This window comes from Stegodyphus dumicola, chromosome 7 (assembly GCF_044657685.1).
Source record: "Stegodyphus dumicola isolate Sdum_Otavi_A_Nest chromosome 7, ASM4465768v1".
NCBI lineage: Eukaryota > Metazoa > Arthropoda > Arachnida > Araneae > Eresidae > Stegodyphus > Stegodyphus dumicola.
The window spans coordinates 30,125,960-30,153,008 of record NC_140774.1 but is presented as its reverse complement, the minus strand read 5'-3'; the positions used below and the strand labels follow the sequence as shown (position 1 = coordinate 30,153,008).

At 32.4% G+C, this 27,049-nt stretch overlaps 2 protein-coding genes across 5 annotated transcripts in view; one reads left to right on the top strand and one right to left on the bottom strand.

Moving 5' to 3' along the window:
* Positions 1–16,282, bottom strand: part of Vta1 (vesicle trafficking 1) — a 37,829-nt gene extending 21,547 nt beyond the window's left edge. Inside the window, exons 1-2 of one of the 3 annotated variants that reach the window (XM_085820042.1) lie at positions 16,097–16,282; positions 3,846–3,940 (exon numbers count right to left, since the gene is read on the bottom strand). In XM_085820042.1, coding sequence (XP_085676168.1) covers positions 3,846–3,940; positions 16,097–16,199 — 198 coding nt within the window. In that variant the 5' untranslated portion in view covers positions 16,200–16,282. Of the gene's footprint in view, positions 1–3,845; positions 3,941–4,047; positions 4,079–16,096 lie in introns of those variants that run through there. The other 2 variants (XM_035351405.2, XM_035351407.2) reach the window with 2 other exon arrangements.
* Positions 16,283–16,306: 24 nt separating this feature from the next.
* LOC118179332 (uncharacterized) overlaps positions 16,307–27,049 on the top strand; it is a 45,845-nt gene continuing 35,102 nt past the window's right edge. The window contains exon 1 of one of the 2 annotated variants that reach the window (XM_085820043.1): positions 16,307–16,444. The gene's annotated coding sequence lies outside the window, so the exon portion shown is untranslated. The remainder of the gene's footprint in view (positions 16,445–27,049) is intronic. The other variant, XM_085820044.1, reaches the window with a different exon arrangement.

The following is a 27,049-nucleotide window of genomic DNA, read 5'->3' as shown; positions in this document are numbered from 1 at the left end:
TACATAGTACAATTCACCTAGCATAAGTACAATGAAAGGCATCATTCTGATTTATCAGTGGGACTCTTTTTTTTTTTTTTTTTTTTTTTTTTTGTTCTTACTTAATTTTATGCATTATTTTCTTTCATGCATGTTTGTGTTTTAAAATTTTATTTTAGAACTAAAAAATGAATAAAGAATATGCTACAAATGCTACAACAGTACAAGAAAGTTAAATTAAAAACTTATATTAATCAAAATATTTGAAAATGGCAAATTAGTAATGAAGCTAGCTGAAGAGTTTGGAATTGGCACGTAAACTGTTCGTGATATTGTTAAACAAAAAAACTTTGATGACCAAAAGAGATCTTGAAAATGGCAAATTAGCAGTGAAGCTCGCTGAAGATTCTGGAATTAGCACGTAAACTGTTTGTGATATTGTTAAAGGAAAAACTTTGATGACCAAAAGAGAACTGAACACAATGATAAAACAGCCCTTTGAAAAGTATGGAGTAAAATTTGACAAATATTTAATCATTCTCAAAAAGTAAAATTACTGTTTTTCTTAAGGATATAAACAAATATAATATGCATGAAAACTGATAGATTGGATAATTTGCATTTTTCAGTTACTCGCGACCTGCTTCCGCGACATTAGCCCAGACTGAGAGTACTCTATAACAACAATTTTCTCTCCTTCTTTGTGAACTTGGACTGCATAAACTCGCTTGATTATGAAGTAGTAAAACACTATTCTATAGCATCTTTAATTGTGCCATTTTGCAGAATCCAATAGTCTTTCAAAGTGTTGAGCAAGCACACCAGTATAAATAATCAAATAATTTTGGAAATACTCCACTGCTTGCTGTTCTGTAAAGGCGAGTCCCAAATTTCAGTCATTCTTGAAAAATGTAAGGAAAAAACAGGAAAACAGCTGTTAATTATTACAAAAACTAAACTCGTGTTTTGAATATCAGGTTTTATCCATTACTGAGACTTAATCACAGTGTTTGGCAACAGTTTTCATTTTTTCAAAGAAGGATCAATGGGAAAATATGTAACAGTTAATTTGAAAGAAACCAAAATTTAGCAACAAGAAATAGTCGAATTCTCTCCATATTTCACTTGCATTATCGGAATCCTTATTAAAATGTTCTCCTTTTTCAGGTTAAGGATTTATTGATTACAATATAAGCAGCCACTAAAAAGTTAAGAACTTGTAACAGGATACATAAAGAACATAAGCACATATAACCGCATAACACATGAAAGATGAAGCAGTTACAGCATAATCAAACTCTGAAAACTCCAAAAAAATAATAACTTTTAAACCTCCACTATAACCTCAAATTAAGTAAAAAAAAAATAATTTATTTGCTAATGTATAAAACAATACATAAGCAATAAAAAAAATTCTGAAAACTTCAGATTTTACATTATACCCAAAGGGGCATTTTTTAAATGTTTTGTGGGTTACCTTTATTTACTAAATATCATGTTCTTCGCACTTAAACCATAAAATCATTCAGTTCAACAGCAATATCACAAAATAACTTTAAAATAAGCATGCCGTTAGAATTTCCAATACTCAGTCTCTCGCGCTGGAGATAAAAATGTCCTCCCCCCCAATACAGTGTTGCCATTGCTCGCTTTAAAATCGTTAAGTTTCTTAATCAAAAATTCGTTAAAGCTTTAAAAAATATGAAATAGATAATAAAACAAATTCCAAATTTGGGCTTCCAGATGCCCATATTTGGGTGAAAACATACGTTATTCAAAATTTGATGGCTCTAGGTACCGTTGTTTTATTACAACCTGAGAAACATACATACGTTTATCCAGATTCTTCATTATTTAATTTCTTTAAATATAACAGGGTTGTAATATTTGGTGCAGTGGCAGCTCGCGGCTAAAATTAGTGGGGGTGGTGTTCCAAAAAAATGTAACCTTTAAAAATTGTCTAAAAGGATTGGATTATTTAATTAATGACAAAGCACACGAGAGCTGTCTGCCTAAAGGGAGGGATGTCTTCGTGCAGGACTTTCTAAGGAAAACTGGCTCATATACATGTTACACATGGGGAAAACCACAAAAACGCCCATGCAGCCAACCCTTTCTCGAGATTCGAACCTCAGACCGAACTACCAGTGTTCACCGTCTTTACCGCTCGGCCACTGGTGGGCACAATTGTCTAAAAGGAAACAAACATGTATAAAAAGAAAATTTATTTTGAAACTTCATGAAATCTTACAAGAAAAAAATTAAACATTTCTTAATTACTTTAACCAAAATTGTTACAGTTCAATCTTTGTCTATTCATTTAAAAATGAAATCTATTCTTCTTGTTTTAATTTGCGCAAAAAGATCAATAATTTTCTCCTTGATCTCTGGATGACAACTGAGGAAATTTTTCTTTATTGAAAGCAATGCAAGCGCATTTAGTTTTTCCAAATTCCTAGTGCTTCTTAGAAAATTTTTCATTTTTTTCAATGTTGAAAAGCAGCGTTCTGCCTCTGATGTAGTTAGTCATGGGAACCCTCAAGAGAATTTTTATCTATTTCGTAATTTCACTAAGAACATATCTAGATTATTTTCGAAGATAAATTTCAGTAGCTCAATTAATTTGCAGTATTCATGGATATCAGACCCACAATAGAACACTTTTAGTTCGGTTTCAAGCTTTTCTTTGTCAATCATTGGATATGCTTTAGTGGTCAGTACTATTTCTTCTGTAGAATGTTCATTTCTAAAACTAGCAAAGCATTTCTTGTTTAACAATTTAACAGCTGCTATGTGTTTAGCGGAAGAATATCTGTGCATTATATCAATACGTAGTTATAAAGTCACGTATTTCCTTAGCTTCTGCCTTCAGTGTCTTTGAAAAATTCTCACAGTATTTTAAGTTTCTTAATTCTAAAATAGCAGTTTTGAAATATGTTACATAGTCGTTAACTTTAAACACACTAATTTCTCTGGATTGCATTTAGTTGTATATTATTTCAACATGAGGCATCTGATAAAAAAGCTCTAAGCAAAACTTGAAATTATCATTATTTAGATATTTTAAAATTCCTGCTGCTTTTGCAATAGTTTGATTCAGTAAGGCAATTTTTTAAAGGTTGAAAATTTTCATCAACTCTGTTTATGTTTCGTATGGTGAAGTTCCACCCTGTGGAGGAATACCACACGTGTGGAATAAAAAAAAATCACGTTTCCAACAACATGCCAGAATTTCGGCACTGCAAGAGCGACAGTGCTCTTCTCTCTACTCGGCTCGCATGCTGCATTTCTGTGTGCGCATGCGCAGAACAGCCAAACACCACATCGCTGGAACTGTGAAGTGTGCAGCTCCAAACAAAGAATTTCGTACCTTTTTCACAAAGTAGGGGATGGCTACTGACATTAAACTTAAGGATTATGTATTGTAAAAGTATAAGGAAAGAATTAAAGACTAAAAGGCACACTATATTAAATATTAAAAATAATAATAAGTGGAAATAGGGTGTGCTGCAGTTCCACAGTGCTTATTACGAGCCGCCACTGATTTGGTGTCAACAGTTTGAATAGTGAACTGACATTTAAAGTTTTAAACACAAAATACCAAAACAAAATTAATAGCCCTTCTGGGCTAATGACCTTGGGCTAATAAATAAATCTACATCTAAAATACAGCCAAATTTTTAGCATAGCCAACTAAAAATTGTGACTATATATAATTTCAAAGTATTATTTTATCTATTCCTTCAACTTTATGTATGATTATATGATGAAAAATTACTACTTTAAATCAAATCCTTATATAAATGTATACCTTGCATAGCATTAAAAAAATTATAACAAATAATAACAAACCTGGAAATACTCACACTTTCAAGACAATCCATTAAATTAAGGAAAAAGGCAGAATTTCCTGGAGTTTTATCACTGATTTTTAATCCACTTTGGACAGCATAAAAACGACCTAAAAACGAGGACAATTTATGATTACAACAAAAGAACATCATGAATTAAAAATAAAAAATATATATAATATATATATTAATAATATACGGTATATTAATAATATACCGTAATAAAAATGGAATTAAAACTGCCTCGACTGCCAAGTTCTTTAGATATTACCAAGTTAGCATTACTAGCATACTATGCAATCAAAATCTTCTTCAATATGGGTCTAATCACGCATCTACAGTATTCCGTCTTTTCCTTTTCACTAGGCATTCGACCTTCTCAATTTATCGAGAGATTACTTTCAATCTGTAAACACTACGCGTGATTATTTTTTTGAAGCACTTGCAAAACACCACAGCAGAAGAACGATCTGTTATTTTTTAAACACTGAAAAAACAAACTTGATGATTCACTTCTTTCACATTATCTTGGATTTATCACAAAACGATGGTTTGAAGAGCTGAACTAAATTTTCCATTGAGGATTCAGGCTGCAGGAAACTATCCTACCCTGTGAATAATTTAAATAGCTTAAAATTAATTACTTAATTTGCTTACACATAATTATGAAAAATTAGAAAAATTAATGAACAAGAATTTCAGATTTTCTCAAAACAAATTGCAGAAATTTTAACCAAAGTTGAAATGAAAACTATAGAATCTGCAGCACATTAAATAATTTAGTTCCTGTGCTAGATTCACACAAATGTAATAATTTTTGAGCTGTTGAAAAAGAGGAAGTGCAAATAATTTTCTGTCGCACATATTTGCGAACACTAACTCAGATCGACCTTGAACCCGCTGTAATGCTTAATTCCTAAATGGTAATTCACTGATGATTTCCTTTTCACTTTTGAACTCAGATACTCGATGATTTCGAAGCATTTTTAAAATATACCGTTAATTTTTTTTTTACATTTCCTTGTTCTTTTATTATGACATATATATATATATATATATATATATTTGTTTTTGGTAAAGCAGGAAATAAAAAAAATACTCTAGAACTTGATAATCTTCTAACATAATGAACTTGTACAGTCTTGCTTTTTTTGGTAGTATGCACCAAGACTCAGCAAACAGAACTAAGTTTGAATGATCACTACGTCTAGATAAACGACAGAACATAAGAATGGTGTAAAAGACCCTTTTATTAAGAACTCAATTAGCTGAAAATAAGGCACTCCTGGTGCTTACAAAACCAGCCAGCATTTATGATGTAAACTTGAAAGTAAGATATTCAAATTCAACCTAAATCTAAGTCCTCAACTAGCCAAATGCTAAACAGAAATAATTAACACAAAAGTTAGCTCAAACCTACACCAGACCAGAATAACTAATGCTGCAAACAGGAATGCTATCATAGAAATTAAACTGGCCTTTAGACGGCAGAACACGCTCTATCCAAACAATATGAAACCTTCCTTTAAATAATTAAAATTTGCATTTTGGCAGGGAAACGGAAAGGAAGAAATTTCAGTAAAGTTGCATAACATAAAATTATTAATTAATTTAAATAAATGCCTTAAAAATTAAACTACATGTGGGCCAAATGCTAGATGCCAGAACAATTCTTTAACAAATTTTTTAAATATTTTTAACAAAAACAATAAATAAATGAGTTCAATAGGGTAGGGAGAGTGGGTTCAAATATAATTAACTTAATATTTTTTGAAACATACATAAACAAAAATAACAACAACACAAAGAAAAAAATCAAATTTATATTTATTTTCTACATAAGTTTGGGTAGCAGCAAACTACATAAGTTTTGGTAGTAGTTTTTGTTATGCTTTGGAATTCAAATACATGACAGTTAAATACAGTCAAAAGTCGTTAATCCGGACTCGTCGGGACTTCGGCGATTCCGGATTATAGATCATCAGTTTAAATCTGGTAAAATGGCATGCATAAATTATAAAATTAAAAATATGAAACCGTAATTTATGAAATAAAGAACAATTATGATCTAAAGGGTATCAAAATTTACAAAAAAAAGCTTAATATTTATTTGTTTACTTTATTAAACATTTCTTTCAATGTAAGTTGTTTAAGTTGCTTCGTTTTTTATGTTATAATACATTCTCTTTAATTCTATAAACAGACATAATTTCTTGTTCAGTTACAAAGTTCCGCTGTTCCAGTCCTATAATTGCTGTGTCGAGAATACCGACTAATTTGTCAATCGAAATTTTTTCGTTTTCAATAACCTCTGACACTTTCTTCGCTATCGGAAGCGAATTATAATGACGAGGCATTTGATTTAAATCATATCAAAGACGAGATGAAATACTACATTGAGTAAGCAATTATAAGCCAAATAAAATAAAAACATCTGCCCTTAAGATAAGGATAGTGCTGACAGATCAACTTTCAATTCATTTCACGCCGCTGCGGTGTTAAAGATAAACAAAGTTTAGATAAACAAACGTTAAAGTTTAGATAAACAAAGGATATGCTTTTATCCATTTTTTGCAGCAATTCCACTTTTTGTTTAATGGACTCCGAAAGATACTTTCGCTTTGTATATCCTTTACTTATTAGCAAATATATATCGGAAATTCTATTTGACATAATCGAAAGTTCAAGCTTACTTTTATAAAATTGCTCTAACAGTCTGCAAAAAATAATAATCCGGATCCAATCCGAAGATTAAGGAACAACACAATCTGCAACATTAACGGAAATAGATAATTAGATAATTTTAGCTTAGCTTGTCCCGTCCGTTATACATTAAACGCGCATTCGTAAACGTATTTTGCGCACGCGCACACGCAAATTCGCAGCGGTAAAGATCTTACGCGCATGCGTCAACGCGACGCATGCGCAGAAAGTTTGTAGCTTTGAGGTCCGGATTATAGATCATTCCGGATTATGGGTGTCCGAATTAACGACTTTTGACTGTACTAAATTTTAGACCAACATTTATTTTAGGTAATTCCAATATGTTGAATTAACCACTCTTAACCTTAATCTTGAAGCCAGAACTTTCAGAATACTAAAGTCTCACCAGCAATTGGCTGACAAGCTAAATTTACTGATTGTAGCAACATCAGAAATTTTCCCACATTAATCTAGTTCAGTGGTCAGCAAACCCCTTAGTTACAAGAGCCAAAGGTCACCAGGGCAATGATTAAGATTTATTTTCAAGATTCATGTTTTTAGAATTCCATTTAAACTAGCTACTAACATTAAATAAAACTAGATATCATAATAACAATAATCTAATTTATTGACAAAATTATTTTTATATGAAAATATGACAAAGCACGCATTTAATGTGAACAATAACCTTGCATTTCCTTGGATAGTTTGGATTAGTCAGGTTCATAAGTCATTGCTTTTAATTTCAAGCAGGATTCCAAGTTCTTATCAATCAGACAATTTCTAAATTTATTTTTGATAAGATTCACGCATGAAAAAGATTGTGCGCATAAATACGTAGAGCCAAAGAGTGAAAGAACAGCAGATGCTAGTTTTTTTAAATGATCATAAAAATCAGGAGTACTATTCCATGTTTTGAAAATTACCATGTCTTCTTTCTCCAGGTCTTTCGTAGCAAACTACCTTTGCCATGAACTAAGCTCATATTTACTTTTCTCCAGTTTCTCCATATCAGCATTAAGGAATTCAGATTTGAAGCTCTATTAATCTTTGTTTTTTAACTCCAGTAACTGCATTTCAAAAATGTCAGTATCAATATCAAAGAGGAAAAAAAAAATCAGTTCTGTTATGACAGCACTGACAGGTTTTTTAACAAAGGCTAATATCACTTTGCTATTTCTGAATTCCTGAAACTTCCATAGAAAAGCTTCCCTTATATTTAAAATTGTTCTTTTGAAATATCTAATTTCAATTACCGAGTTATTATACCGAAATTAATTGCCGAAATCTTTTAAAACAATTCCTCTTCAAAACCAATGCACCTTATTATGCAACAGAAGATCTGCATATTTGCACTTTATTTCAACTAAAAATTCTTAATTGGTGATGATAAATAGCTACAGTTACAATTATGTTGATAGTCTTGATCAGCAATTCCATAACATTAAAATTTTTTCTGGAAATATCCATATAAAAAGTGCTTCTTGATGAAAGATACAACGATAAACAAGTATTTCATGATTATTTTTTTTCCTTAAAACAAAACTTTTCCTTCATACATTTTGCCCCATCAGCTGAAATTGGAACAAATTTATCGAGGGACATATGATGCATCTCCATGAATTCAGTGACAGCATTTGCAATAACCTTGCCATCTGTTTGACCTTCCAGTGGCAATAATCCTAAAAGTTCTTCTTTAGGACCCATAGATGAAATAAATCAAACAAAAAGTGAAACTTGTGTTGTGTCATTTATGTCACAAGATTAACCAACAGCTATTGATAAAGCTGATACAAACTTAAGATCTTAAATTTGCTGATTGGTAAATATTCGAAGACATTTGTCCTGTGTTTTACTGCTTTAGCAGGCAGTGGTGACTTCAAAAAAATCTGCCCAGTTCTTAAATTCCTGGAATTCCCAGTTCTAAACTCTTTGGATGCTTTTGTAAACAACTTTTTATGTATTCACTGTCTATAGATCGTTTGCCTCTCTTAGCAATCTCTTGACTAATAATAAAGTTGACAATATTAACAATCTTGGAAGATTGCACCCAATAATTAAATACAGAACTTGATTTTTCTTCAATCTCCTCAATGGCTTTCTTGACATGGAAACTAAGTAAGTGGGTTCCTCCTGTCATATCTGAAGAAAATAAGCTCCAACGGTTGAACATCTGCTTGTCATAATAAAGTTTTGTTCTTGGACAAATCTCTACATGTGACAAAAAATGGATCATGTATGATAACCAGAAGATGAAACATTGTTGGTCAACTTCTGTTTTGGTTTCATTGGCCACTAAACTGGACATTCACGAAAAGAAGGTAATGCTGTGTTTTTGGTGGACCAGTACTGGAATAGTTTATTATGAATATCTAGAAATCGGAAAAATTGTAACAGCTTAGGTTCACTCGTCACAGTTGCAAAGATTTTCAACTGCACTGCACCAAAAACAGCCATCAGTGGTCAACAGAAGAGGAGTTCTCCTCCTCCACAATAATGCCAGACTTCATATGGCAAAAGCGACTAAAGAGGTCACCAAAACACTGGGCTCGGAAGTTCTGCCTCAGCCACCCTATACCGAGAATCACACCAATGGATTATTATCAGTTTTGGCCAAGGATAACTATCAGCAGAAAAGCAGTAACAAAACTTGCATGCCTACATCACAATTTTTAGTCTTCAGAAAAAATTATTTTTAAAAAAAATGGCATTTATAAACTTGTGTCTCATTCTGAACATATAACTGAAGCCAATGGTGATTATTTTGAAGAATAAAATGGGTGTTTAAGACTTTTGTGGGCCGTTTTTGATAAGTGACGAAACCCACATGAACTTTCTTGCATGCCTGGTAATCCATTTCATATAAAATTTTACAGTTCTCATGTTATAGTTTATTCCTTACAGGTTTATTAATGCAGACATCTAAAGGTTGAAGCTGACTATTTAGGATTCCTGGAATTACAGCTCATTGAGTTTTCAATTTTTTGAGTTTATTTTTAACATCTTCTGTTCTGTGAGATCAAAACTGATCCCATACTAGAAGGGCAGGTTTCTTCAACAGTCCGCCAGGGCACCTCAACCAAATTTTATCTATCCATAACTTCCTTCTTCCTCCATCCATCCAGCCTTTTGCGTGAACATGCATAAACACTCCTTTAGGCAATTTTTCTTTGGATAGTGTCTCCCTTTTAAAAATCAATAGTGGGGGCACTTTTGTCCCATCAGCAGAGCAGGATAAAAGAACCATGTAATAACTTTTTTTTCATGCCCTGAAGTTTTAACAATAACACTTTTTGTACCTTTGGAATCTACAGTTTTGTTTGAGGGCACATCAAAAATCGGAGGAACCTCCTCCATGTTTTCTATAAGCGCAAGTTCAAATTTTTTTTTTTTTTTTTTTTGTGTGTATTAATGACAAATCAATGAAATTCAATTATTTTTCGTCTGGCATCTTTTGTGATATTTTTGTTTTAGTCTGCATACATAACTGGTTTCTCTTCGTGAATCTTGAACACCATGATGTTGATCCAGTAAAATTGGCAATCTCTCTATCAGTTGCTATCGCTTACGCTTGATGAATAATCATTTTTGTACAGACTTGAAGTCCTGCTTTTCTGTGGTCTAAAATAAAAGTATTCAACTTTGCCTCAAGTTCAGGTCATTGTACAGTTTCTCTTCTTAGGTTATGTTTACTGTGAGTTGCCTTTTTTAGATCCTCTTCCTGATTCCGTCTAGTTCTTATCATTTTCTCAGTTAGGGGTGGCCAGAAATGCCTCTCTGCAGCCCTGTTTCTGTGTTCTTTAGCATGCACAATCATATGTAGCTTGTATGCTATGTTATAGCAATGCCAATGTTGTTTTTGTGACATAATTTGTCAACAAATTTAAACAAAACTGAACAAAAAACTTCAGACTATAAATTTTACACACTTAAAAGTCATTCACAAAAATTGGAAAGTTTAAACGAACTCAGCTGTGATGGTCGATGGCAGCACATGAGCATTCACTGAACTCTACATAACTGTAATATTCCCACACTCTGCAAGGAAACAAGAAAAAAAAAAAAAAAAAATCGCTTAACTCTGAATAAAAGAAATTTCTAGAATAAATATAATCAAAAATTGAGTAAGGACGTATAAGACGCACCCCGTTTTTAAAAGAAAAAGTGTGTCACATACATTAGCAAATATGGTATATAAATGTATCCTGAAAAGTTAAAAGAGATAGCCCTAACAGCTCTTCTTCCTACTCAAGGTAGGAATAAGATAGACTATTCTCAACTCAAGTTTGTCAAATTGGATCTACGGTCCTCTATCAAAGGAGATCGTGCCGAAGCAACACTGTTTCTTAGAAATTACTAATGTGTTTTTCCATTTCATAATAAATGCCAATTAATATAAATAATCTGCTATGCCATCTTTTTTTCCTGTAGCATCTATTACTTCTTTTATATTAAAAAAAAATAAATAAGCTGTAACACGTGCATATGTTTACATATATATGAGGGAGTTGCAGATTGGTCATTTTCCCTACCGACTCTACAACCCTGGTTGCCACTAAACATTTGCTTAAAATACTATTTTATATATCAGCTTTGAATACTAGCATATTTTCACTGAGTTATCAGCTTTCTTCTCAGCATGAAAAATGACATCAGCATTTATGCCAATACATCTATTTAGAAAATTATGCTATTAGATCCCTGAGAATGATAAAAAGATTATTATCTACATTAACATATTCTAGTTTATCCAGAAAAACAAAGCATTACTTCTGAAAATGTTCAGCCAATTCAGAAAGGGAGCATTTTCATCTGTCTACTCTTTTGATGAACTTGTAATTAAAAATTACAGCTGAAGTGCATATTCATTTGCTATACCCTATTTTCCGACCACCTTGGATCAGACAAAAAAGGATCAAAGCACCTATTTTGATGATAATATTTCCTACAATGAAAATGGAGCTCTTACATTTAAGAAGTAGCAAATATATCAGCATTTAATCATCATATAATCCGAGAAATTCGTTATCATTGCTCCTAAAATCAAATACATATTTATTTTCACTGTCACTGGACCTGTCATTTTACTCATACACAATGTTATCTTTACTTCCATTTAGCATATTCTTAGTGACATCATAAGTTGGCATCTCGATCCATTTTATCCACTCTTTAAGCATAAATTCCTTGAACAGTTTGTTGACTGAAATGTCCAGAGGCTGCAATTAAGAGGACAATCTACCAGGAATCACAGCAAGATGTGTCTTCAGTTCAGTAGTAAGGATTTTTGCTTACTCCGCTATATAGGCATTAAACTGACTGCACACTAATAAAAAAGATTTGTACAAAGTTAACCTAGACACCTGTATTACACTTTCTGTAACCACAGCTTCATACCCTCTCCATCCACCTATCCTTTGGCATAAACTTGAATATAAATTTCATGTGGAATTGTAGATTTATGCACCATTTTTCGTTAAAGATTAATTAAAAACGGAGGGAGTTTTAAGCAATCAGCACAATATGCAAGAACTGCAGTACAGCACATCTTCTTGTAAACAAAAGTTTTTATCATTAATGTTTTCGCACCTGTAACATCCAACATTCAATTTGATGGCACATCAAATGTTAAGGTCATCCATATTTCCAATATGTCTTATCTTAAAACACAACTTTTTCTCAAGTTTATGATGTATTTGTGGAATTCTACAATCTTTCTTTTGTATTCAAGTGGCAGATTTTGTGCTATTGCAGTTCTGGTACCCATGCACACACCATTTCTCTTCATTTATCTCTTACACAATGACGTTTTCCTAGAAAAATCAGCAATAGACATACCCACCACTAAATTTTTTGCTTTAATTAAAATCATTTTTGTTGAAACAGTAATCCCATTCTTCCTGTGATTCATTATCCAGTTCTTAACATATTCCTCAAGCTTTGACCATAAGGGAATGCACAGACTTGGAGTTCTACTCCTATCTGCATTCACTAAATCAATCTTCTGCTTCCTCCATTCTTGTATTATCTTCTCAATTGAGAATGAGCCAAAGCACCTTTCAGCTGCTTTGTAGCACAGAAACAGATCAGCAGAAAGTTTCAAGAATAAATGCAATTGCTTATAACAATCTTCTTTCTTTATATCTCATGAGAGTACTCTAATTTTAACTTTTTATGCAATACTTAGCTTCTCCATGTAAAAGCAAACAGGAATACTAAGAAAGGAATGATTAGATACTGAACAATACTCTCATACTACTTAACAGCCTGTATATTCAGTTTATTATCACAACAGATATTCTGATTCCAATGATAACAATCATCAAGAAACTTTCACTTTAAACCAGCAGAAATTCGCCAGCCAGAAGAGCACTTGTATTTTGAAGTGCCAAACATGACGTAAACAAACAAATGTGAGCTGTGTAGACATGGCAGCTCCCAAGAATTGTCGTTTGGATTTAAAAAAGTAATACTAAATATAGAAAAAGTAATACTAAAGAATATTACCATTTTCAGATATGAGGGACAGTGCAGAAAGTTAAAAAAAGTTATGCTTCCATACCTGTAAATGTAATAATGACAAATGCCATATTTTTAATATTACTGCAAATTAATTACGATTTATTTAAGCACCTTAATTTTATTAACAATTTATTCATAAATCTCAGATATCTTAAAAGAGAACAATAACACAATATATGAAAAAACTTTAAAATACCAATCTGCACTTTTTATTTACAATAATATATCACACAAACGATAGTATTTGTTTATCCATTACTTTTATTTACTATACAAAATGAATCTTCTAAACTCAAATGCAACTGTGAAATGATTTGCAACCATTAAAATAAGGCACAGTTTTTAAATTAAACTTTTAGAATCCTCTTTTTTTAACATTACAGCTATGTCAATGCAAGAAGTAGCAATTTTTGTGCACAATATTAGACACAGAACCCATTTTATATGTGCAACCAATATACTAAAAGACCCTTCAAATAATTGTAGCCATTTTTTTTTTTTTTTTTTCCCCCATTTGTAAGCTAAAAAAATCCTTAATCCTTTTTTAAAACATGCTTTTTCCTTCCCATGTGAAGGAAAATCCTTTTCACTTTATCCTTTTCATTTCCCATAAGCAAATATTATCTTGTATATATATATGGCTTGTTAGCAGAAAAAGGTACAGTTTTACTCTTTATTAACTGGCAATTTATATTTTCACTAGGTAATCAAAATTTATGATTAACTTACATGTTAATAGCTCATGAGTGTACTCAAGCTCAATAAATCTTTTATACAGAATTACTAGTATTTGGTAATTAATTACTAGTATTTGGTAATTTGGTAATTAAACTAGCTAAACATGTAAAAATGACAGTTCAATACAACTTTTCAAAAAATTCTGCATATGGAGCTACATAATTTGTTGTCTTACTAAGATAATCCAAATGGAAAGTACAAAATCCATTATCTCTGATAAATGTTTCTTATAATACCATACTTTCTTCTGATTAGTTAAGATGTGAGCAACTCAGCAATGAGAGTAAGACTTTTTATCTTTAGTTGAAATCCTAAACTTCAGAATGAAGAGTACTCTTCTATTAACGAGATTCAAAAATGTATGTAAGTATGCACATGTGTATTTTGGATGCATCTGCATATATATGTGTGTGTATACATGCATACATGAACATATACATCTATGCATATATTGCATACATAGATACATTTCTCAATCCAGTCTTGATAACAGAAGAGTACCGAATGAAGTCTTTAATTTAGATGTACAACTATGCTCTTCAGTGAGCGGTTGTATCTTCAATCAATTACAATGAATCTACAGCAGAACCAAAATTGCTGCCCAGTCTGAAAAATGTCAACAGCCATTTACATTTCTGTCATTAACTTTTGAGGAGATACTCGAGTTGAACATGATCCATATAATGTAGTGATTCTGAATTAAAATTATACATGATGCTTTATTCAAATGCTGAACAATAAGTACAAATGAAGAACTGTACAGTATTTAGCACTAGATATTAGGCATGCCAACAAGATTTTTAGCTTCAGAAGTAAAAAACATTTCAAATATATTTTGTTCAATCCTTAATTCTTCATAGATCCTAAACTAGATACTAAAAGTTAAATACAATTTTTATAGAAAATGTATTTCATGTTTTCTAATAATATATACAATAACACTTAAAATCAAGTTTCTATCATTAGAAATAATGTTTAGGAAGAAATGGGACAATACAAGAAAAACTATTAATACAAAAAATCAACGATCTCCAAAATAATTATGATCAGATGTTTGCAAACCATAACAACTGTACAGAAACACTTCAACTTCATTACACTTTCATATATTATACCATTCTAGAGAGCATTTCTCAGACTTCTTTTAAATGAAGGCCACTTTTATACATTTAAATACTCTATAGACCACCTTATTCGTCTCCTCCAAAAGCAATGCTTAAGCAAAATACTACCAGTATAATTGTATTTTTAAGGTATACTTAATTCTAATGGATTTAATTTTACACTGGCATTAAGTAATTACAAAAACAGAACAAAAATGTATATTTGTTTTTAATAATTAAAAGTCATTAAAGTTTGGATAATTAACTAAAAATTAAACAAATATTGATAATCAAATTAAAAAGATGGATGAGCCTGTAGGTTTTTGCATAGTTGTTCTATGTTTGGTAAGAAGGTTGGTTGGTACACTGGTAAGAAGCATCATAGTCACAGCATTTTAAATCCCTCTTGCTAGGACCAGAGTGGGATTGGCAAAAAAAGGTGATAGAAGATTGCTATCTGTAATTTCCCAAATGCTTAGATTTTTCAGCTATAACATGGGATACGCAGTTCATTTGAAGGCTCTAGTGTAGAATTGGGTGCCCCTTCGATTAGCGACAATTTTTTTTTTTTTTAATTTTGACGATGAAATCTCACTTCTGGTTACCATGATAGTTTTAACTCTGTTTTAGCTTCCTGATTTTATTTAAATGAAAATAGATTGATGTGTACATGGACAAATTTAAGGCAGTGCGCAATGCCTAGTTTGTGCAATTCTAGGATGTTTTTTTAAGTGAAAACAGATCAATGTGTACATGGACACAGAGTCTGTGCAATTCTTTGACCTCTTATTTTGGTTTTGTGTAGCGACCATCAAGAAATTGTACCTTCCTGGTGGGTGCCGATCTTGGCATCAAAAAAAGAATCGCCAAAAAACAAGGGGCGCCCAATTGTAAACTTTTACCCATTTGAATTATCTTGTTCTTTTCCTCTTTTTTTTTTTTTTTTTTTTTTTTTTTGAAATCTAGGAGGACCACGAGGGTAGGCTTCGATTTGTGACCCGCGGACTGCAGTTTAAGAAATGCTGCCTTACAGGATACAGATAATATATTTCCAAAAATAACTCATAACGAATTACTTTTGATTCAATAAGTAGGGTGTATTGATCTGCGCATAAATATAAAAGAAAAAATTAGCTCTCAGGAGCATATATTAATATTCATTACAAAATATATCACATACAAAAATGGTTATATGCTTACACCAATAAGTTATGGCAGGATCTCTCTTTTCATGTTCTTCAGCGATTTTTAAATACGGTTGAATGGATTTTAAATTTGGGGGTACTACTTTTAAACTTGCCATTAGTTTAGTTTTTATGGAGCATACAACTCAGAAACAGAGATTTACTTCCCATCATCTGATCAAAACAAAAATCATGCTGCCAGCTTCAGTTTCAAAATATAGGAGTATTAAGTAGTCTCAGAGGACATGCGCACAACTACACTGCTGAAATCATAAGTATTGTTGATGTAACTGGCATCAGCACGTGGGACTGTGTTTGTATCACCGAGTCGTATTTGTTTTTAACTAATATTTAGATTCCTCTGGTAAGTTTTTTTTATTAAGATGATATTTTTTAAATTACATTTTTATGTATATAGAATGTACTTTTATATTTAAGCTTTTGTGCAACTTTTATGCGTGATACATAGACAATAATTTATGATTGAAAAATCATGTTTATAACTTAGGCTGACAGTTTGTTCTGTATTTAATACTGATTTCTTCTGTATTAAAAACGAAACAAATTTGCCTTTTTTAAGGAAAAAAGAGGGGGAAGTAAACGGGCAGTTTTTTCGATATTTTTCGCCTGGAAATTATTTTACAGTATAAATATCTGATATATGTGCAATAGACGTGCCACTTTTAATTATAAATTTTCTTCAACCCTGAGACTTATATATTCAGGCTTAACTGCTGTGTTCTTGTAGGTCATAGTAATAACAGATAAGTATTTTTTCTATGTAACTAAAAAAATTTGCGGAAAAAGTGCAGAATCACCCATTGCTTGGTACGTTTTTAAGAATTGCACAAACTCGGTATCATGTACACATCGACATATTTTCACCTAAAAAAAATCCTATAATTGCACAAAAATGGCATTGTGCACTTCCTTGACTTTATCCATGTACACATCGATCTGTTTTCACTTAAAAATCAAAGAAAATTGACACAAAACCAATTCTTCCTCTTGTAAAAAGCGCCAAACAAATAAGTGTGAAATTCTGCACTTTACCCAAAATTTAAAAAAAAATTCTGAAAGCTTTGAGATTTGACATTACGAACATTTTTGTGTGTTACCTTTATTTATTAAATATCATGTTCTTTGCACTTAAACCATAAAATTCAATTCAACAGCAGTATCGCAAAATAATTTTAAAATGAGCATATTAGAATTTTCCATACACCCTCTCGCGTGTTAGAGATAATGGCTAATCTTCGGAATATGGTAACAGGTAGTTTGGCGACATTTTGGTAAGGCGATAAAGGTTACTAGCTAGGACTTTAGCAGTGTACATGGATAAAGTCAAGAGTGTATGCAATGCCATTTTTGTGCAATTCTGGGATGTTTTTTTAAGTGAAAATAGGTCGACGTGTACATGGATGATACCGTGTATGTGCAATTCTTAAAAACGCGGCAAGCAGTTTGCGATTCTCTACTTTCTCCCAATTTCGCACCTAATCTTCGTCATGATTAAGCATTTTTGTTACATAAAAGTTCTAGTATAAGCGTATTTCGGCTAGCAGATTGTTGAAAAAAAATGTTAAGTAAAAAAAAAAAATGCCTTTATTTCGTGAAAACAAAGTGCGTCCAAAACAAAACTACTAGGTTGCTGGTTGGTTGCCAAAAAATCGCTAAGTTACCATAATCCAAAGATTAACCGAGATAATTCCCCCCCCCCCAGTACAGTGTTGCTATGCCTTGCTTTGATATCATTCAGTTTGTTGATCAAAAATTCTTTAATGTCTCACAAAATATGAAATAGTTAATACAGTCAAAAGTCTTTAATCCAGACGTCCATAATCTGTACCTCAAAGCTTATGCGTTGAAGCATGCGCATAATACCTTTACGCGTGCGCATATGTGTTTACGCATGTGCATAATACCTTTACGCATGCAATGTGCATTTAATGTTAAGCTAAGCTAAAATTATCTAATTATCTATTTCAGTTAATGTTGCAGATTGCGTTGTTCCTTAATCTTCTAATTGGATCCGGCTTATTATTTTTTGCAGACTGTTAGAGCAATTTTATAAAAGTAAGCTTGAACTTTCGATTATGTCAAATAGAATTCCGATGCTGGATACTGCCAAAGAATCTATAAAGTGAATAATAATTTTGTGCATCTCCAAATCAGATGATGGTGGTTCAGTGAGTTTACTAATTTTAACACTTTTACATTTTAAACAATATTTTAATTACTATATACAGAGCGTATTCTTAGGCCGCCGCCTTCAACATGAACAAACTTTATTCTCTTACAACTAAGCAAGCAACAGCGCCCTCTAGCCTTTTTCTTCAAATTACACAACACTCCCCACCTGAACTCGGTGGAGAGTTCATCTTTCAATATTATATTCTAGAATATTCAATTAATATTTCGACAACAAATCCTGGAGAAATGGTTAAATATAACAAACATGCATACATAATTATAAGCACATAAAATTTTACAAAACATTAAACGATACCTATCAGCAAGGTCAGGAGAATCAAACCTAAAAGTACAAAATACAAACATTAGTTAAGTTCCATATTATATAACAATTGTATAGGCCTTTTTAAGGTACCAGTAGGTGTTTTAATTATGCAAGATCTTATTTTACCATCTCTGCCTGGCATTAATTCCAAAATTTGCCCTATTGTCCAGAAATTTCTGGGATGTTAATTGATTAGCAGGGCAGAGATAGTAATCATCTACCAACCAGAAATTGAGAGGGCGTTAGTGGAGAAGGTTCATTGGGATCGGTAAACACGTAGGTAATTGGTCTACAATTAATCATTGCCTGGATTTCAAGCTCTTTCACAGTAAGGGATGCTCGACCAATAATTTTTCGCAAGCTGGATTTTATGGTTCATACCATACGCTCCCAAAACCCTCGCCACCATGGACCCCTCTCAATAATAAATTTCCAATTTATGCCTCTAGCAGAAAATAATTCTTTCACAGATGAATCACTCAAAGTTTTAAAAATATGTTTTAGTTCTTTATCAGCTCTTTTAAAAGTCTTGGCATTATCGGAGTACATGGTGGTACACAGTCCTCGGCGAGCTAAAAATCTTCGGAAGGCTAGCAAAAAACTTTCAGTGCTGAGATCAGTTACTATCTCTATATGTAAGGCACGAGTGACCGCACACGTTAACAACAGCATGTAAACTTTACCTTGCCTGTCTTTCGTAAAAAATGGACCGGCGAAGTCCAACCCGGTCACAGCAAATGGAGGCGACTCTTGAATTCTGTCTGGAGGAAGTGGAGCGATATCCTGTACCCCAGGACGAGCACTATATCGTTTGCATATCACACATTTGCTGATGATAGTCTTAACACGCTGTCTTCCCTTAATGATCCAATATTTGTCTCTGATCTGAGTTAGTGTCGAATTAACTCCAGCATGGAATACCCTTTCATGTGAGTCCATGATGATCAACTCGGTAAACTTGCATTTTGAGGGTAATAGAATAGGATGTTTTAAATTCTCGTGACAGTCTGCAAATTGAATGCGACCTTTCAACCGAAGAATTCCCTCCTCATCAAGCCTTGGATTAAGGGAGTAGATGGAAGAATCGAGAATTGATTTTTTATTTGATAACTTAATTATTTCCGCTTGATACAATTCTCATTGCGTAATTTTTACCCAATAATGTTCAGCTGCTTTAATCTCAAAAGCACTTAAAGGTCCATTCTCTGTAGACCTTTTCCGAAGCCTCCCAATAAATCTAAATACATAGGCAGTAATTCGAAGTAATTTTCCTAAAGAACTGAATTTTTCTATATGCAAAATTGGGGATTCATTGTTAATTACAGGTGCAGTCAAAATAATACTTTTTCTTAACTCCAACGATTTTGAATTTGGTTTTAATTTCTTTTGTTTTGGAAAGTTTTCAATAGGAAAACGTAACCAGTGTGGCCCATGCCACCACAAATCATTCTTAATTAGTGACTGAGCACTAATTCCTCGAGTTAGTAAATCGGAAGGATTTTGTTTCCCTTCGCAATGGTTCCACAATTTTTTGTTGCATATACTCTGTATTTCTGTAACACGATTGGCGATAAATGGTTTCCAATTATTTGGCGAACCTTTAATCCAAGTAATGGCGATTTCGGAGTCACTCCAAAAATAAACATCCTCAATTAAATCACCAAACAATTTTTTCAAATATTTATACATTCGAGCAGCCATGAGTGCTCCCATTAACTCTAAACGAGGAAGCGTGATTGCTCTTAAAGGTGCAACTCTGCATTTCGACATGATAAAGGAAGTTTTAATTTTAGAATCACTCGTACAATATCTGAAATATGAGATGGCCCCATATGCTTTAGGACTAGCGTCCGAAAATAGGTGAAGGCTTATATTCATTGGATCGTCATCAAAGAAATTTCTCTGTATCGATATTTCAGTTAAATCATTAAGTTCCTCCCGCCAAATGTTGAATTTTTCCTTAATCTCTGCAGGAAGGACCTCATCCCAGTCAGAACCGGAACACCAGATTTCTTGCATAATAATTTTTGCCCGAATAACAAAGGGTGCAATAAATCCAAATGGATCGTATATTTGGGCGATGCTTTGCAAAAGTTTCCTTTTTGTAGCAAAATCGTTTCCAGTAGAAAAGTCAATTCAATTTTTTTAATTTAACTTTATATCATCTTCAATGGAATTCCAAATCATGCCTAAGAAATTCGATTCACTAGTTAATTTGTTGTCTGATTCCTTAATCCCATTTGAGACCCATAAATCGTTTAATGCTTTAGAATTAGTTCTTAATTTTCTGAAATTCATCCCAGCATCCTTAAATATATTAACCGCATCTACAGATAACCGATATGCATCTTCAACCGTTCCTGCTCCAAAATATAGGTCATCGACATAGACAGAAGAATTTAACATTTGGAAACTGTCCGGCATTTTATCTTTATATTTTCGAATGTGATATTTTATAGTGGCGGCCAAAATGAAAGGAGATATAGTCAAGCCGAAAGCTACGCGACACATTTGCATAATCTTAAAGGAGTCATTATTTTCATTAAACCAAAGAAATTTTAGAAATTTTCTATCACCTTCAGCAATTCCTATCATCAAAAAGGCTTTTTCAACGTCTCCACAAAATGCTATCTTTAACTTACGAAAATTTAACATAATGTCTAGTATATTTGGATTTAGATTAGGTCCCGATTCAAGGCAGTCATTTAACGAATTCCTGTCCTCTGTCCTTGAGCTAGCATCGTACACAATTCTTACCTTAGTAGTTTCACTAGGTCGTATCACTGCTCAGTGCGGCATAAAATATCCCAAATTTGTATCATTATTTGGACATTCCTCCACAATTCCTTCTAATATCTGGTTCTCAATTATATTTTTATATTCCCGAAAAATCTCCGGAGTTTTACTTAGTTTATTGTGAAGGTTTGCGAATCGTTTCTTAGCTACCTCAAAATTATTTCCTAAATTATTCGGACTGTATTTCCAGATTAAATTTGCCTCATATCTTCCGTTTTTAAACTGCAAATTTCTTTCAAACTGGTCTACTATTTCGCAGTCAATATCGGAATAATCATCAAAATCATTAATTCCCATATGTTCTAATTCCCCAAAACCTTTTAAATCTTTCAACACAACAGTGTTTGTCATTACCGCTAAATTTTCAGAACAATTTTTGTTTGTTTTATTTTTCTCGATTCCTGCGGCAACCCAACCACAGAACTGACTGCGTACAACCCTTCAGATATTTTAATTCTTTCAGAATAAACTACATTCCAGAATTCATCCCCTCCAATTAATATCTCAACATCTATGTTATTTTTTCTTGTGCAATCGGCGATCTGCAACCCCATATGCTCCATGAAGTCTGCAATTTGTTTACTAGGCACACTAATGGACGCCGAGGAAATAACATCCGAGATCAAACATTCAATTTTTATTTTATTATTTTGTTTCCAATTCTGAATGACCGGATAGGAATGATTTATTGCCTTCCTCGCACCAAATGAATAAACAGAAAGTCTTTCATAACGGATTGGAGTAAGTTTTAAATGGTCGGCCAAATTTTTTCGTTATAAAGGATCTGTGACTGCCTTGATCAAGAATTAATCTAGTTAATTTTGATTTATACTTAGAACAAGCATAAACTGTACAAGTTTGTAATAATATTTCCCTGGCATTACAGTCATTTTTATTATCACCTTGAGGAACAGAAGCAATCAATTTTAAGTTTTGAACTTTATTTCTTTCCTCAGAATTCAAAGTCAGAGATTCAGTTTCATTTTTGGAATAACCTTGTTCCAACTTTTTGTTTACAAGGGATTTATTAGTACAAATCGATTCATTGTGATACATACCGCCACATTTATTACATTTAGTTTTATTTCTGCACCTTTCTGATGTATGGAATTTTTTAAAACAAGAAAAGCAGCGGTTTTCGGATCTTAGTTTCTTTAATTTATCAGAAACATTCACTTCGCATTTAAATGACTCGTGCAAATTATCACAAAAGATGCATTTTCGGTTAATTGCAGTATGAAATGCAGCCGTGGGTGCATTTTTTACATATTTTCTAGTTTCATATTTTGATTGATCGACTCGCGGAGGCACAGGATTTTTCCTTTCGCTTAATACTAGATTTGAAACTTCCCTGCATTCATTTTCCGTTTTAATAAATTGTGTTAATTCCGAAACTTCAACTTTATCTTTCGATCCTCTTTGCCGATTAAATTCCAAAACTAAATCGTCCGGAATTAATTTTAACAATATTGGAATTAATAAATGTCCATATGAGCCAGAAGTTACTTCTAAAGTTTCCAAATTACGAATCGAAACTTCTAATTCGTCATATAATTTACGTAAAGCCTTTACGTTAGCAGAATTTTTAACGGCTTCTAAATTGAGAATTTTATTCATGAATGAATTAATGATCAGGTCTTTTCGACCATATCTGTCCTTTAGTAATGCTACACAACTATCATAATTACTTTCTGTTAACTCAAAGCCTGACACAACATTCGAAGCTTGTCCCGTTAAGAATGTTTTTAAGTATACAAATTTTTGTATTTTTGAAAGCGTTTCGTTTTTATGTATCGAATTTTCGAAACTATTCCAAAATTCATTCCATTGTTTGGGGTCTCCCCAAAATTTATCAATCATTAATTTTGGTAATTTCAGCGTACTACTCCCACTAGAACTGGAACTTACATGCAAAATTCCATTACCACTAGACTGGTTTAAATCAGAACTTTGGGGGTTCCTCGCTGGCGGTACTGCGGTAATCGCACCTAGAAACTGCTTAATTTGACTACAAGCAATTATACATTTGTCACTGTATTCTTCGCTTATACTATAATCTTCTTCAATTAAGTTAACATCAATTAACTCTTGTATTTCATCATCAAGCGTTCTCATATTATTTTTCTTTTCGGTTAATAATTCAAACAATTCCCGTAATTCTTTAATCGAATTTTCCTCTCCTTCAATTTTTAATTTATCTTCAATCACTTTAATTAACCTAGTAACAGACGATCTCAATGTGGAACGTCTACGTTTCAATCTATCTTACTTCTCTTCCATTTTATTTAATTTAAATACACCCACGACAGCAATAATAAATACTTACTAATGTACTACAAATAATCACTAAATAATTAATTTAAGATTTCCCTACCTTTATTTGGAATTCCATTGGCCCTTGAATATGAAATATCCATTGAAATCGAAACACTTGGATCGAACACCTAAAATCTTCACAAAGCCTTAATTCCTTACGCCGATGCACCATATAATAATTTTGTGCATCTCCAAATCAGATGATGGTGGTTCAGTGAGTTTACTAATTTTAACACTTTTACATTTTAAACAATATTTTAATTACTATATACAGAGCGTATTCTTAGGCCGCCGCCTTCAACATGAACAAACTTTATTCTCTTACAACTAAGCAAGCAACAGCGCCCTCTAGCCTTTTTCTTCAAATTACACAACAGTGAAAGCATGTTTCGATGTCCATCAAACGAAAAGTGGTATTGCTGCAAAGTATAGATAAAGGCATATCCTTTGTTTCTCTAACCATTCCGAAATCTGTTTATCAATTTCACGCTGCTCTGCGGGGGAGGGGAATGTCGCGGCACGCAATGAACTGGAAGTTGATCTGTCAGCACTATCCTTATCTTCAGGGCAGATGTTTTTATTTTAATCGTCTTATAGTTCATTACTAAATGAGTATTTCATCTCTATGTACTCTGATATGATTTAAATCAAATTCATTATAAAGATCACGAATACACATCAAATAATTTTCTGCTTGCAATTTTCTAATTTCGACTATGCGTAACGTATGGTTATGCATGCGCACGTTGAAAGAAATGTTTAATAAAGTAAACAAATAAATACAGTCAAAAGTCGTTAATCCGGACTCGTCGGGACTTCGACGATTCCGGATTATTGATTTTTCCGGATTATAGATCATCAGTTTAAATCTGGTAAGATGACATGCAGAAATTATAAAATTAAAAATATGAAACCATAAATTATGAAATAAAGAACAATTATGATCTAAAGGGTATCAAAATTTACAAAAAAAAAGCTTAATATTTATTTGTTTACTTTATTAAACATTTCTTTCAATGTAAGTTGTTTAAGATGTTCTACAAAAAATTCAAAAATTTCCTTTTTTGTGTGTCATATATAGTGGGCTTTCCAAAGCCATACTTCTCGCATAATTTTGAGATGGATAGGCCTTTATCCATTTTTTGCAGCAATTCCACTTTTTGTTTAATGGACATCGGAACATGCTTTCGCTTTGGCAGCTCCAAAATTGGAAACTCTTTTTGACATAATCGAAAGTTCAAGCTTAATTTTTCTGAAATTGTTATAACAGAAAAATTTTATAAATATTAAGCTGGATGCAAAAATAATAAGGCAGATCCAATTAGAAGATTAAGGAACAGTGCAATCTGCAACATTAACTGAAATGCCTTAGATAATATTAGCCTAGCGTATACCATCCGTTATACATTAAACGCGCATGTGTAAACACATTATGCATTTATGCATGCACATAAAGTTTGTAGCTTTGAGGTCCGGATTACAGACTTTGTACTGTATGTGTAAATATACAATTTCATCATAGTTTCTTACATGATTTGCGATTATTAAATGTAAGTTTTCATGTTTTTTTTTTTAACTTCAGTACACCGTTTTAACTTCAGAAACCGTAATTTATGAAATAAAGAGCAATTATGATCTAAAGGGTATCAAAATTAAAAAAAAAGCTTAATATTTATTTGTTTACTTTATTAAACATTTCTTTTAACGCGCGCATGCGTAAAGTATACATTACGCATAGTCGAAATTAGAAAATTGCAACCAGAAAACTATTTGATGTGTATTCATGATATTTATAATGAATTTGATTTAAATCATATAAAAGACAGAGTACATAGAGATGAAATACTACATTTAGTAATGAACTATAAGCCGAATAAAATAACATCTGTCCTGAAGATATGGATAGTGCTGACAGATCAACTTCCACTTCATTGCGTGCCGCAACGTTCCCGTTCTCCACAGAGCAGCATGAAATTGATAAACAGATTTCGGAATGTTTAGATAAACAAAGGATATGCCTTTATCCATTTTTTTTGCAGCAATTCCACTTTTTGTTTAATAGACTTCGAAACATACGAGTACTTTCGCTTTGTAGATCCTTTGCATATTAGTAAATATATATCGGAAATTCTATTTGACATAATCGAAAATTCAAGCTAACTTTTATAAAATTGCTCTTACAGTCTGCAAAAAATAATAAGCCAGATCAACTTCGAAGATTAAGGAACAATGCAATCTGCAACATTAACTGAATTAGATAATTTTAGCTTAGCTTATACCGTTCCGTTACACATTACACGCGCATGCGTAAATGTATTATGCACATGTGCACACGCATATTCGCAGCCGTAAAGGTCTTATGTCAACGCGACGCATGCACAGAAAGTCAGTAGCTTTGAGGTCCGAATTAACGACTTGACTGTATTAAGCTTTTTTTTTTTTTTTTTTTTTTTTTTTGTAAAATTTGATACCTTTTAGATCATAATTGGTCTTTATTTCATAAATTACGGTTTCATATTTTTTATTTTGTAATTTCTGCATGCCATCTTACCAGATTTAAACTGATGATCTATAATCTGGAAAACCGATAATCCAACAAGTTCCGACAATGAAGCCCCGACAAGTCCAGATTAAAGACTTTTGACTGTACCACAAAGGCTAGACTGGAGATTATGGGCCAGTCGCCAAGTTAAGCCAAATTTTGCAACTCCCTTTTTTTTTGACGTAATGAAAATGTTAAGGTTATAGTTTGATTATTTAACCAGCCTTTTTGAATATTCGGCATTTCACTATTTGTGGTTTTACATGTTTACATGCATCGTTTCTTTTAACCAGGGTATTGAGACGCTGGTAAGAGAGCAATAATATTCGCACTGACACCAGCAAGTATCAATATTTGTCATTTCAAACACTGTGCTTCTCATGAATATTGTAAGCAAAATGGCTGGCTTTGAAAGAACTGAACGTGTGGGTTTGGCTTATTTAATTCAGTTGCAGGTTAAGGGCAAAAGATGTGTGATAAAATTGTGCATGAATTATAGTTTGATTTTGAATGTGTAAGAATATATAGTTTGATTTCGAATGTGTGAATTAGCATTTTGGAGGAATATTTTTGGTGATTCACTGATATATATATGGTTATCTTTTGAATGGGTTCATGAGTTATAATTTGTTTCTATTTCTAATATAAAATGTATGCTATTCAAAATTGGATGGCTCTATGAAACCATTGTTTTATCACAATGTGAGAAACATGCATGCATTTATGCAGATTCTTCATTATTTAATTTCTTTAAATACAATACAGGGCTGTAATATTTGGTGGCAAAAGTTTTAAAA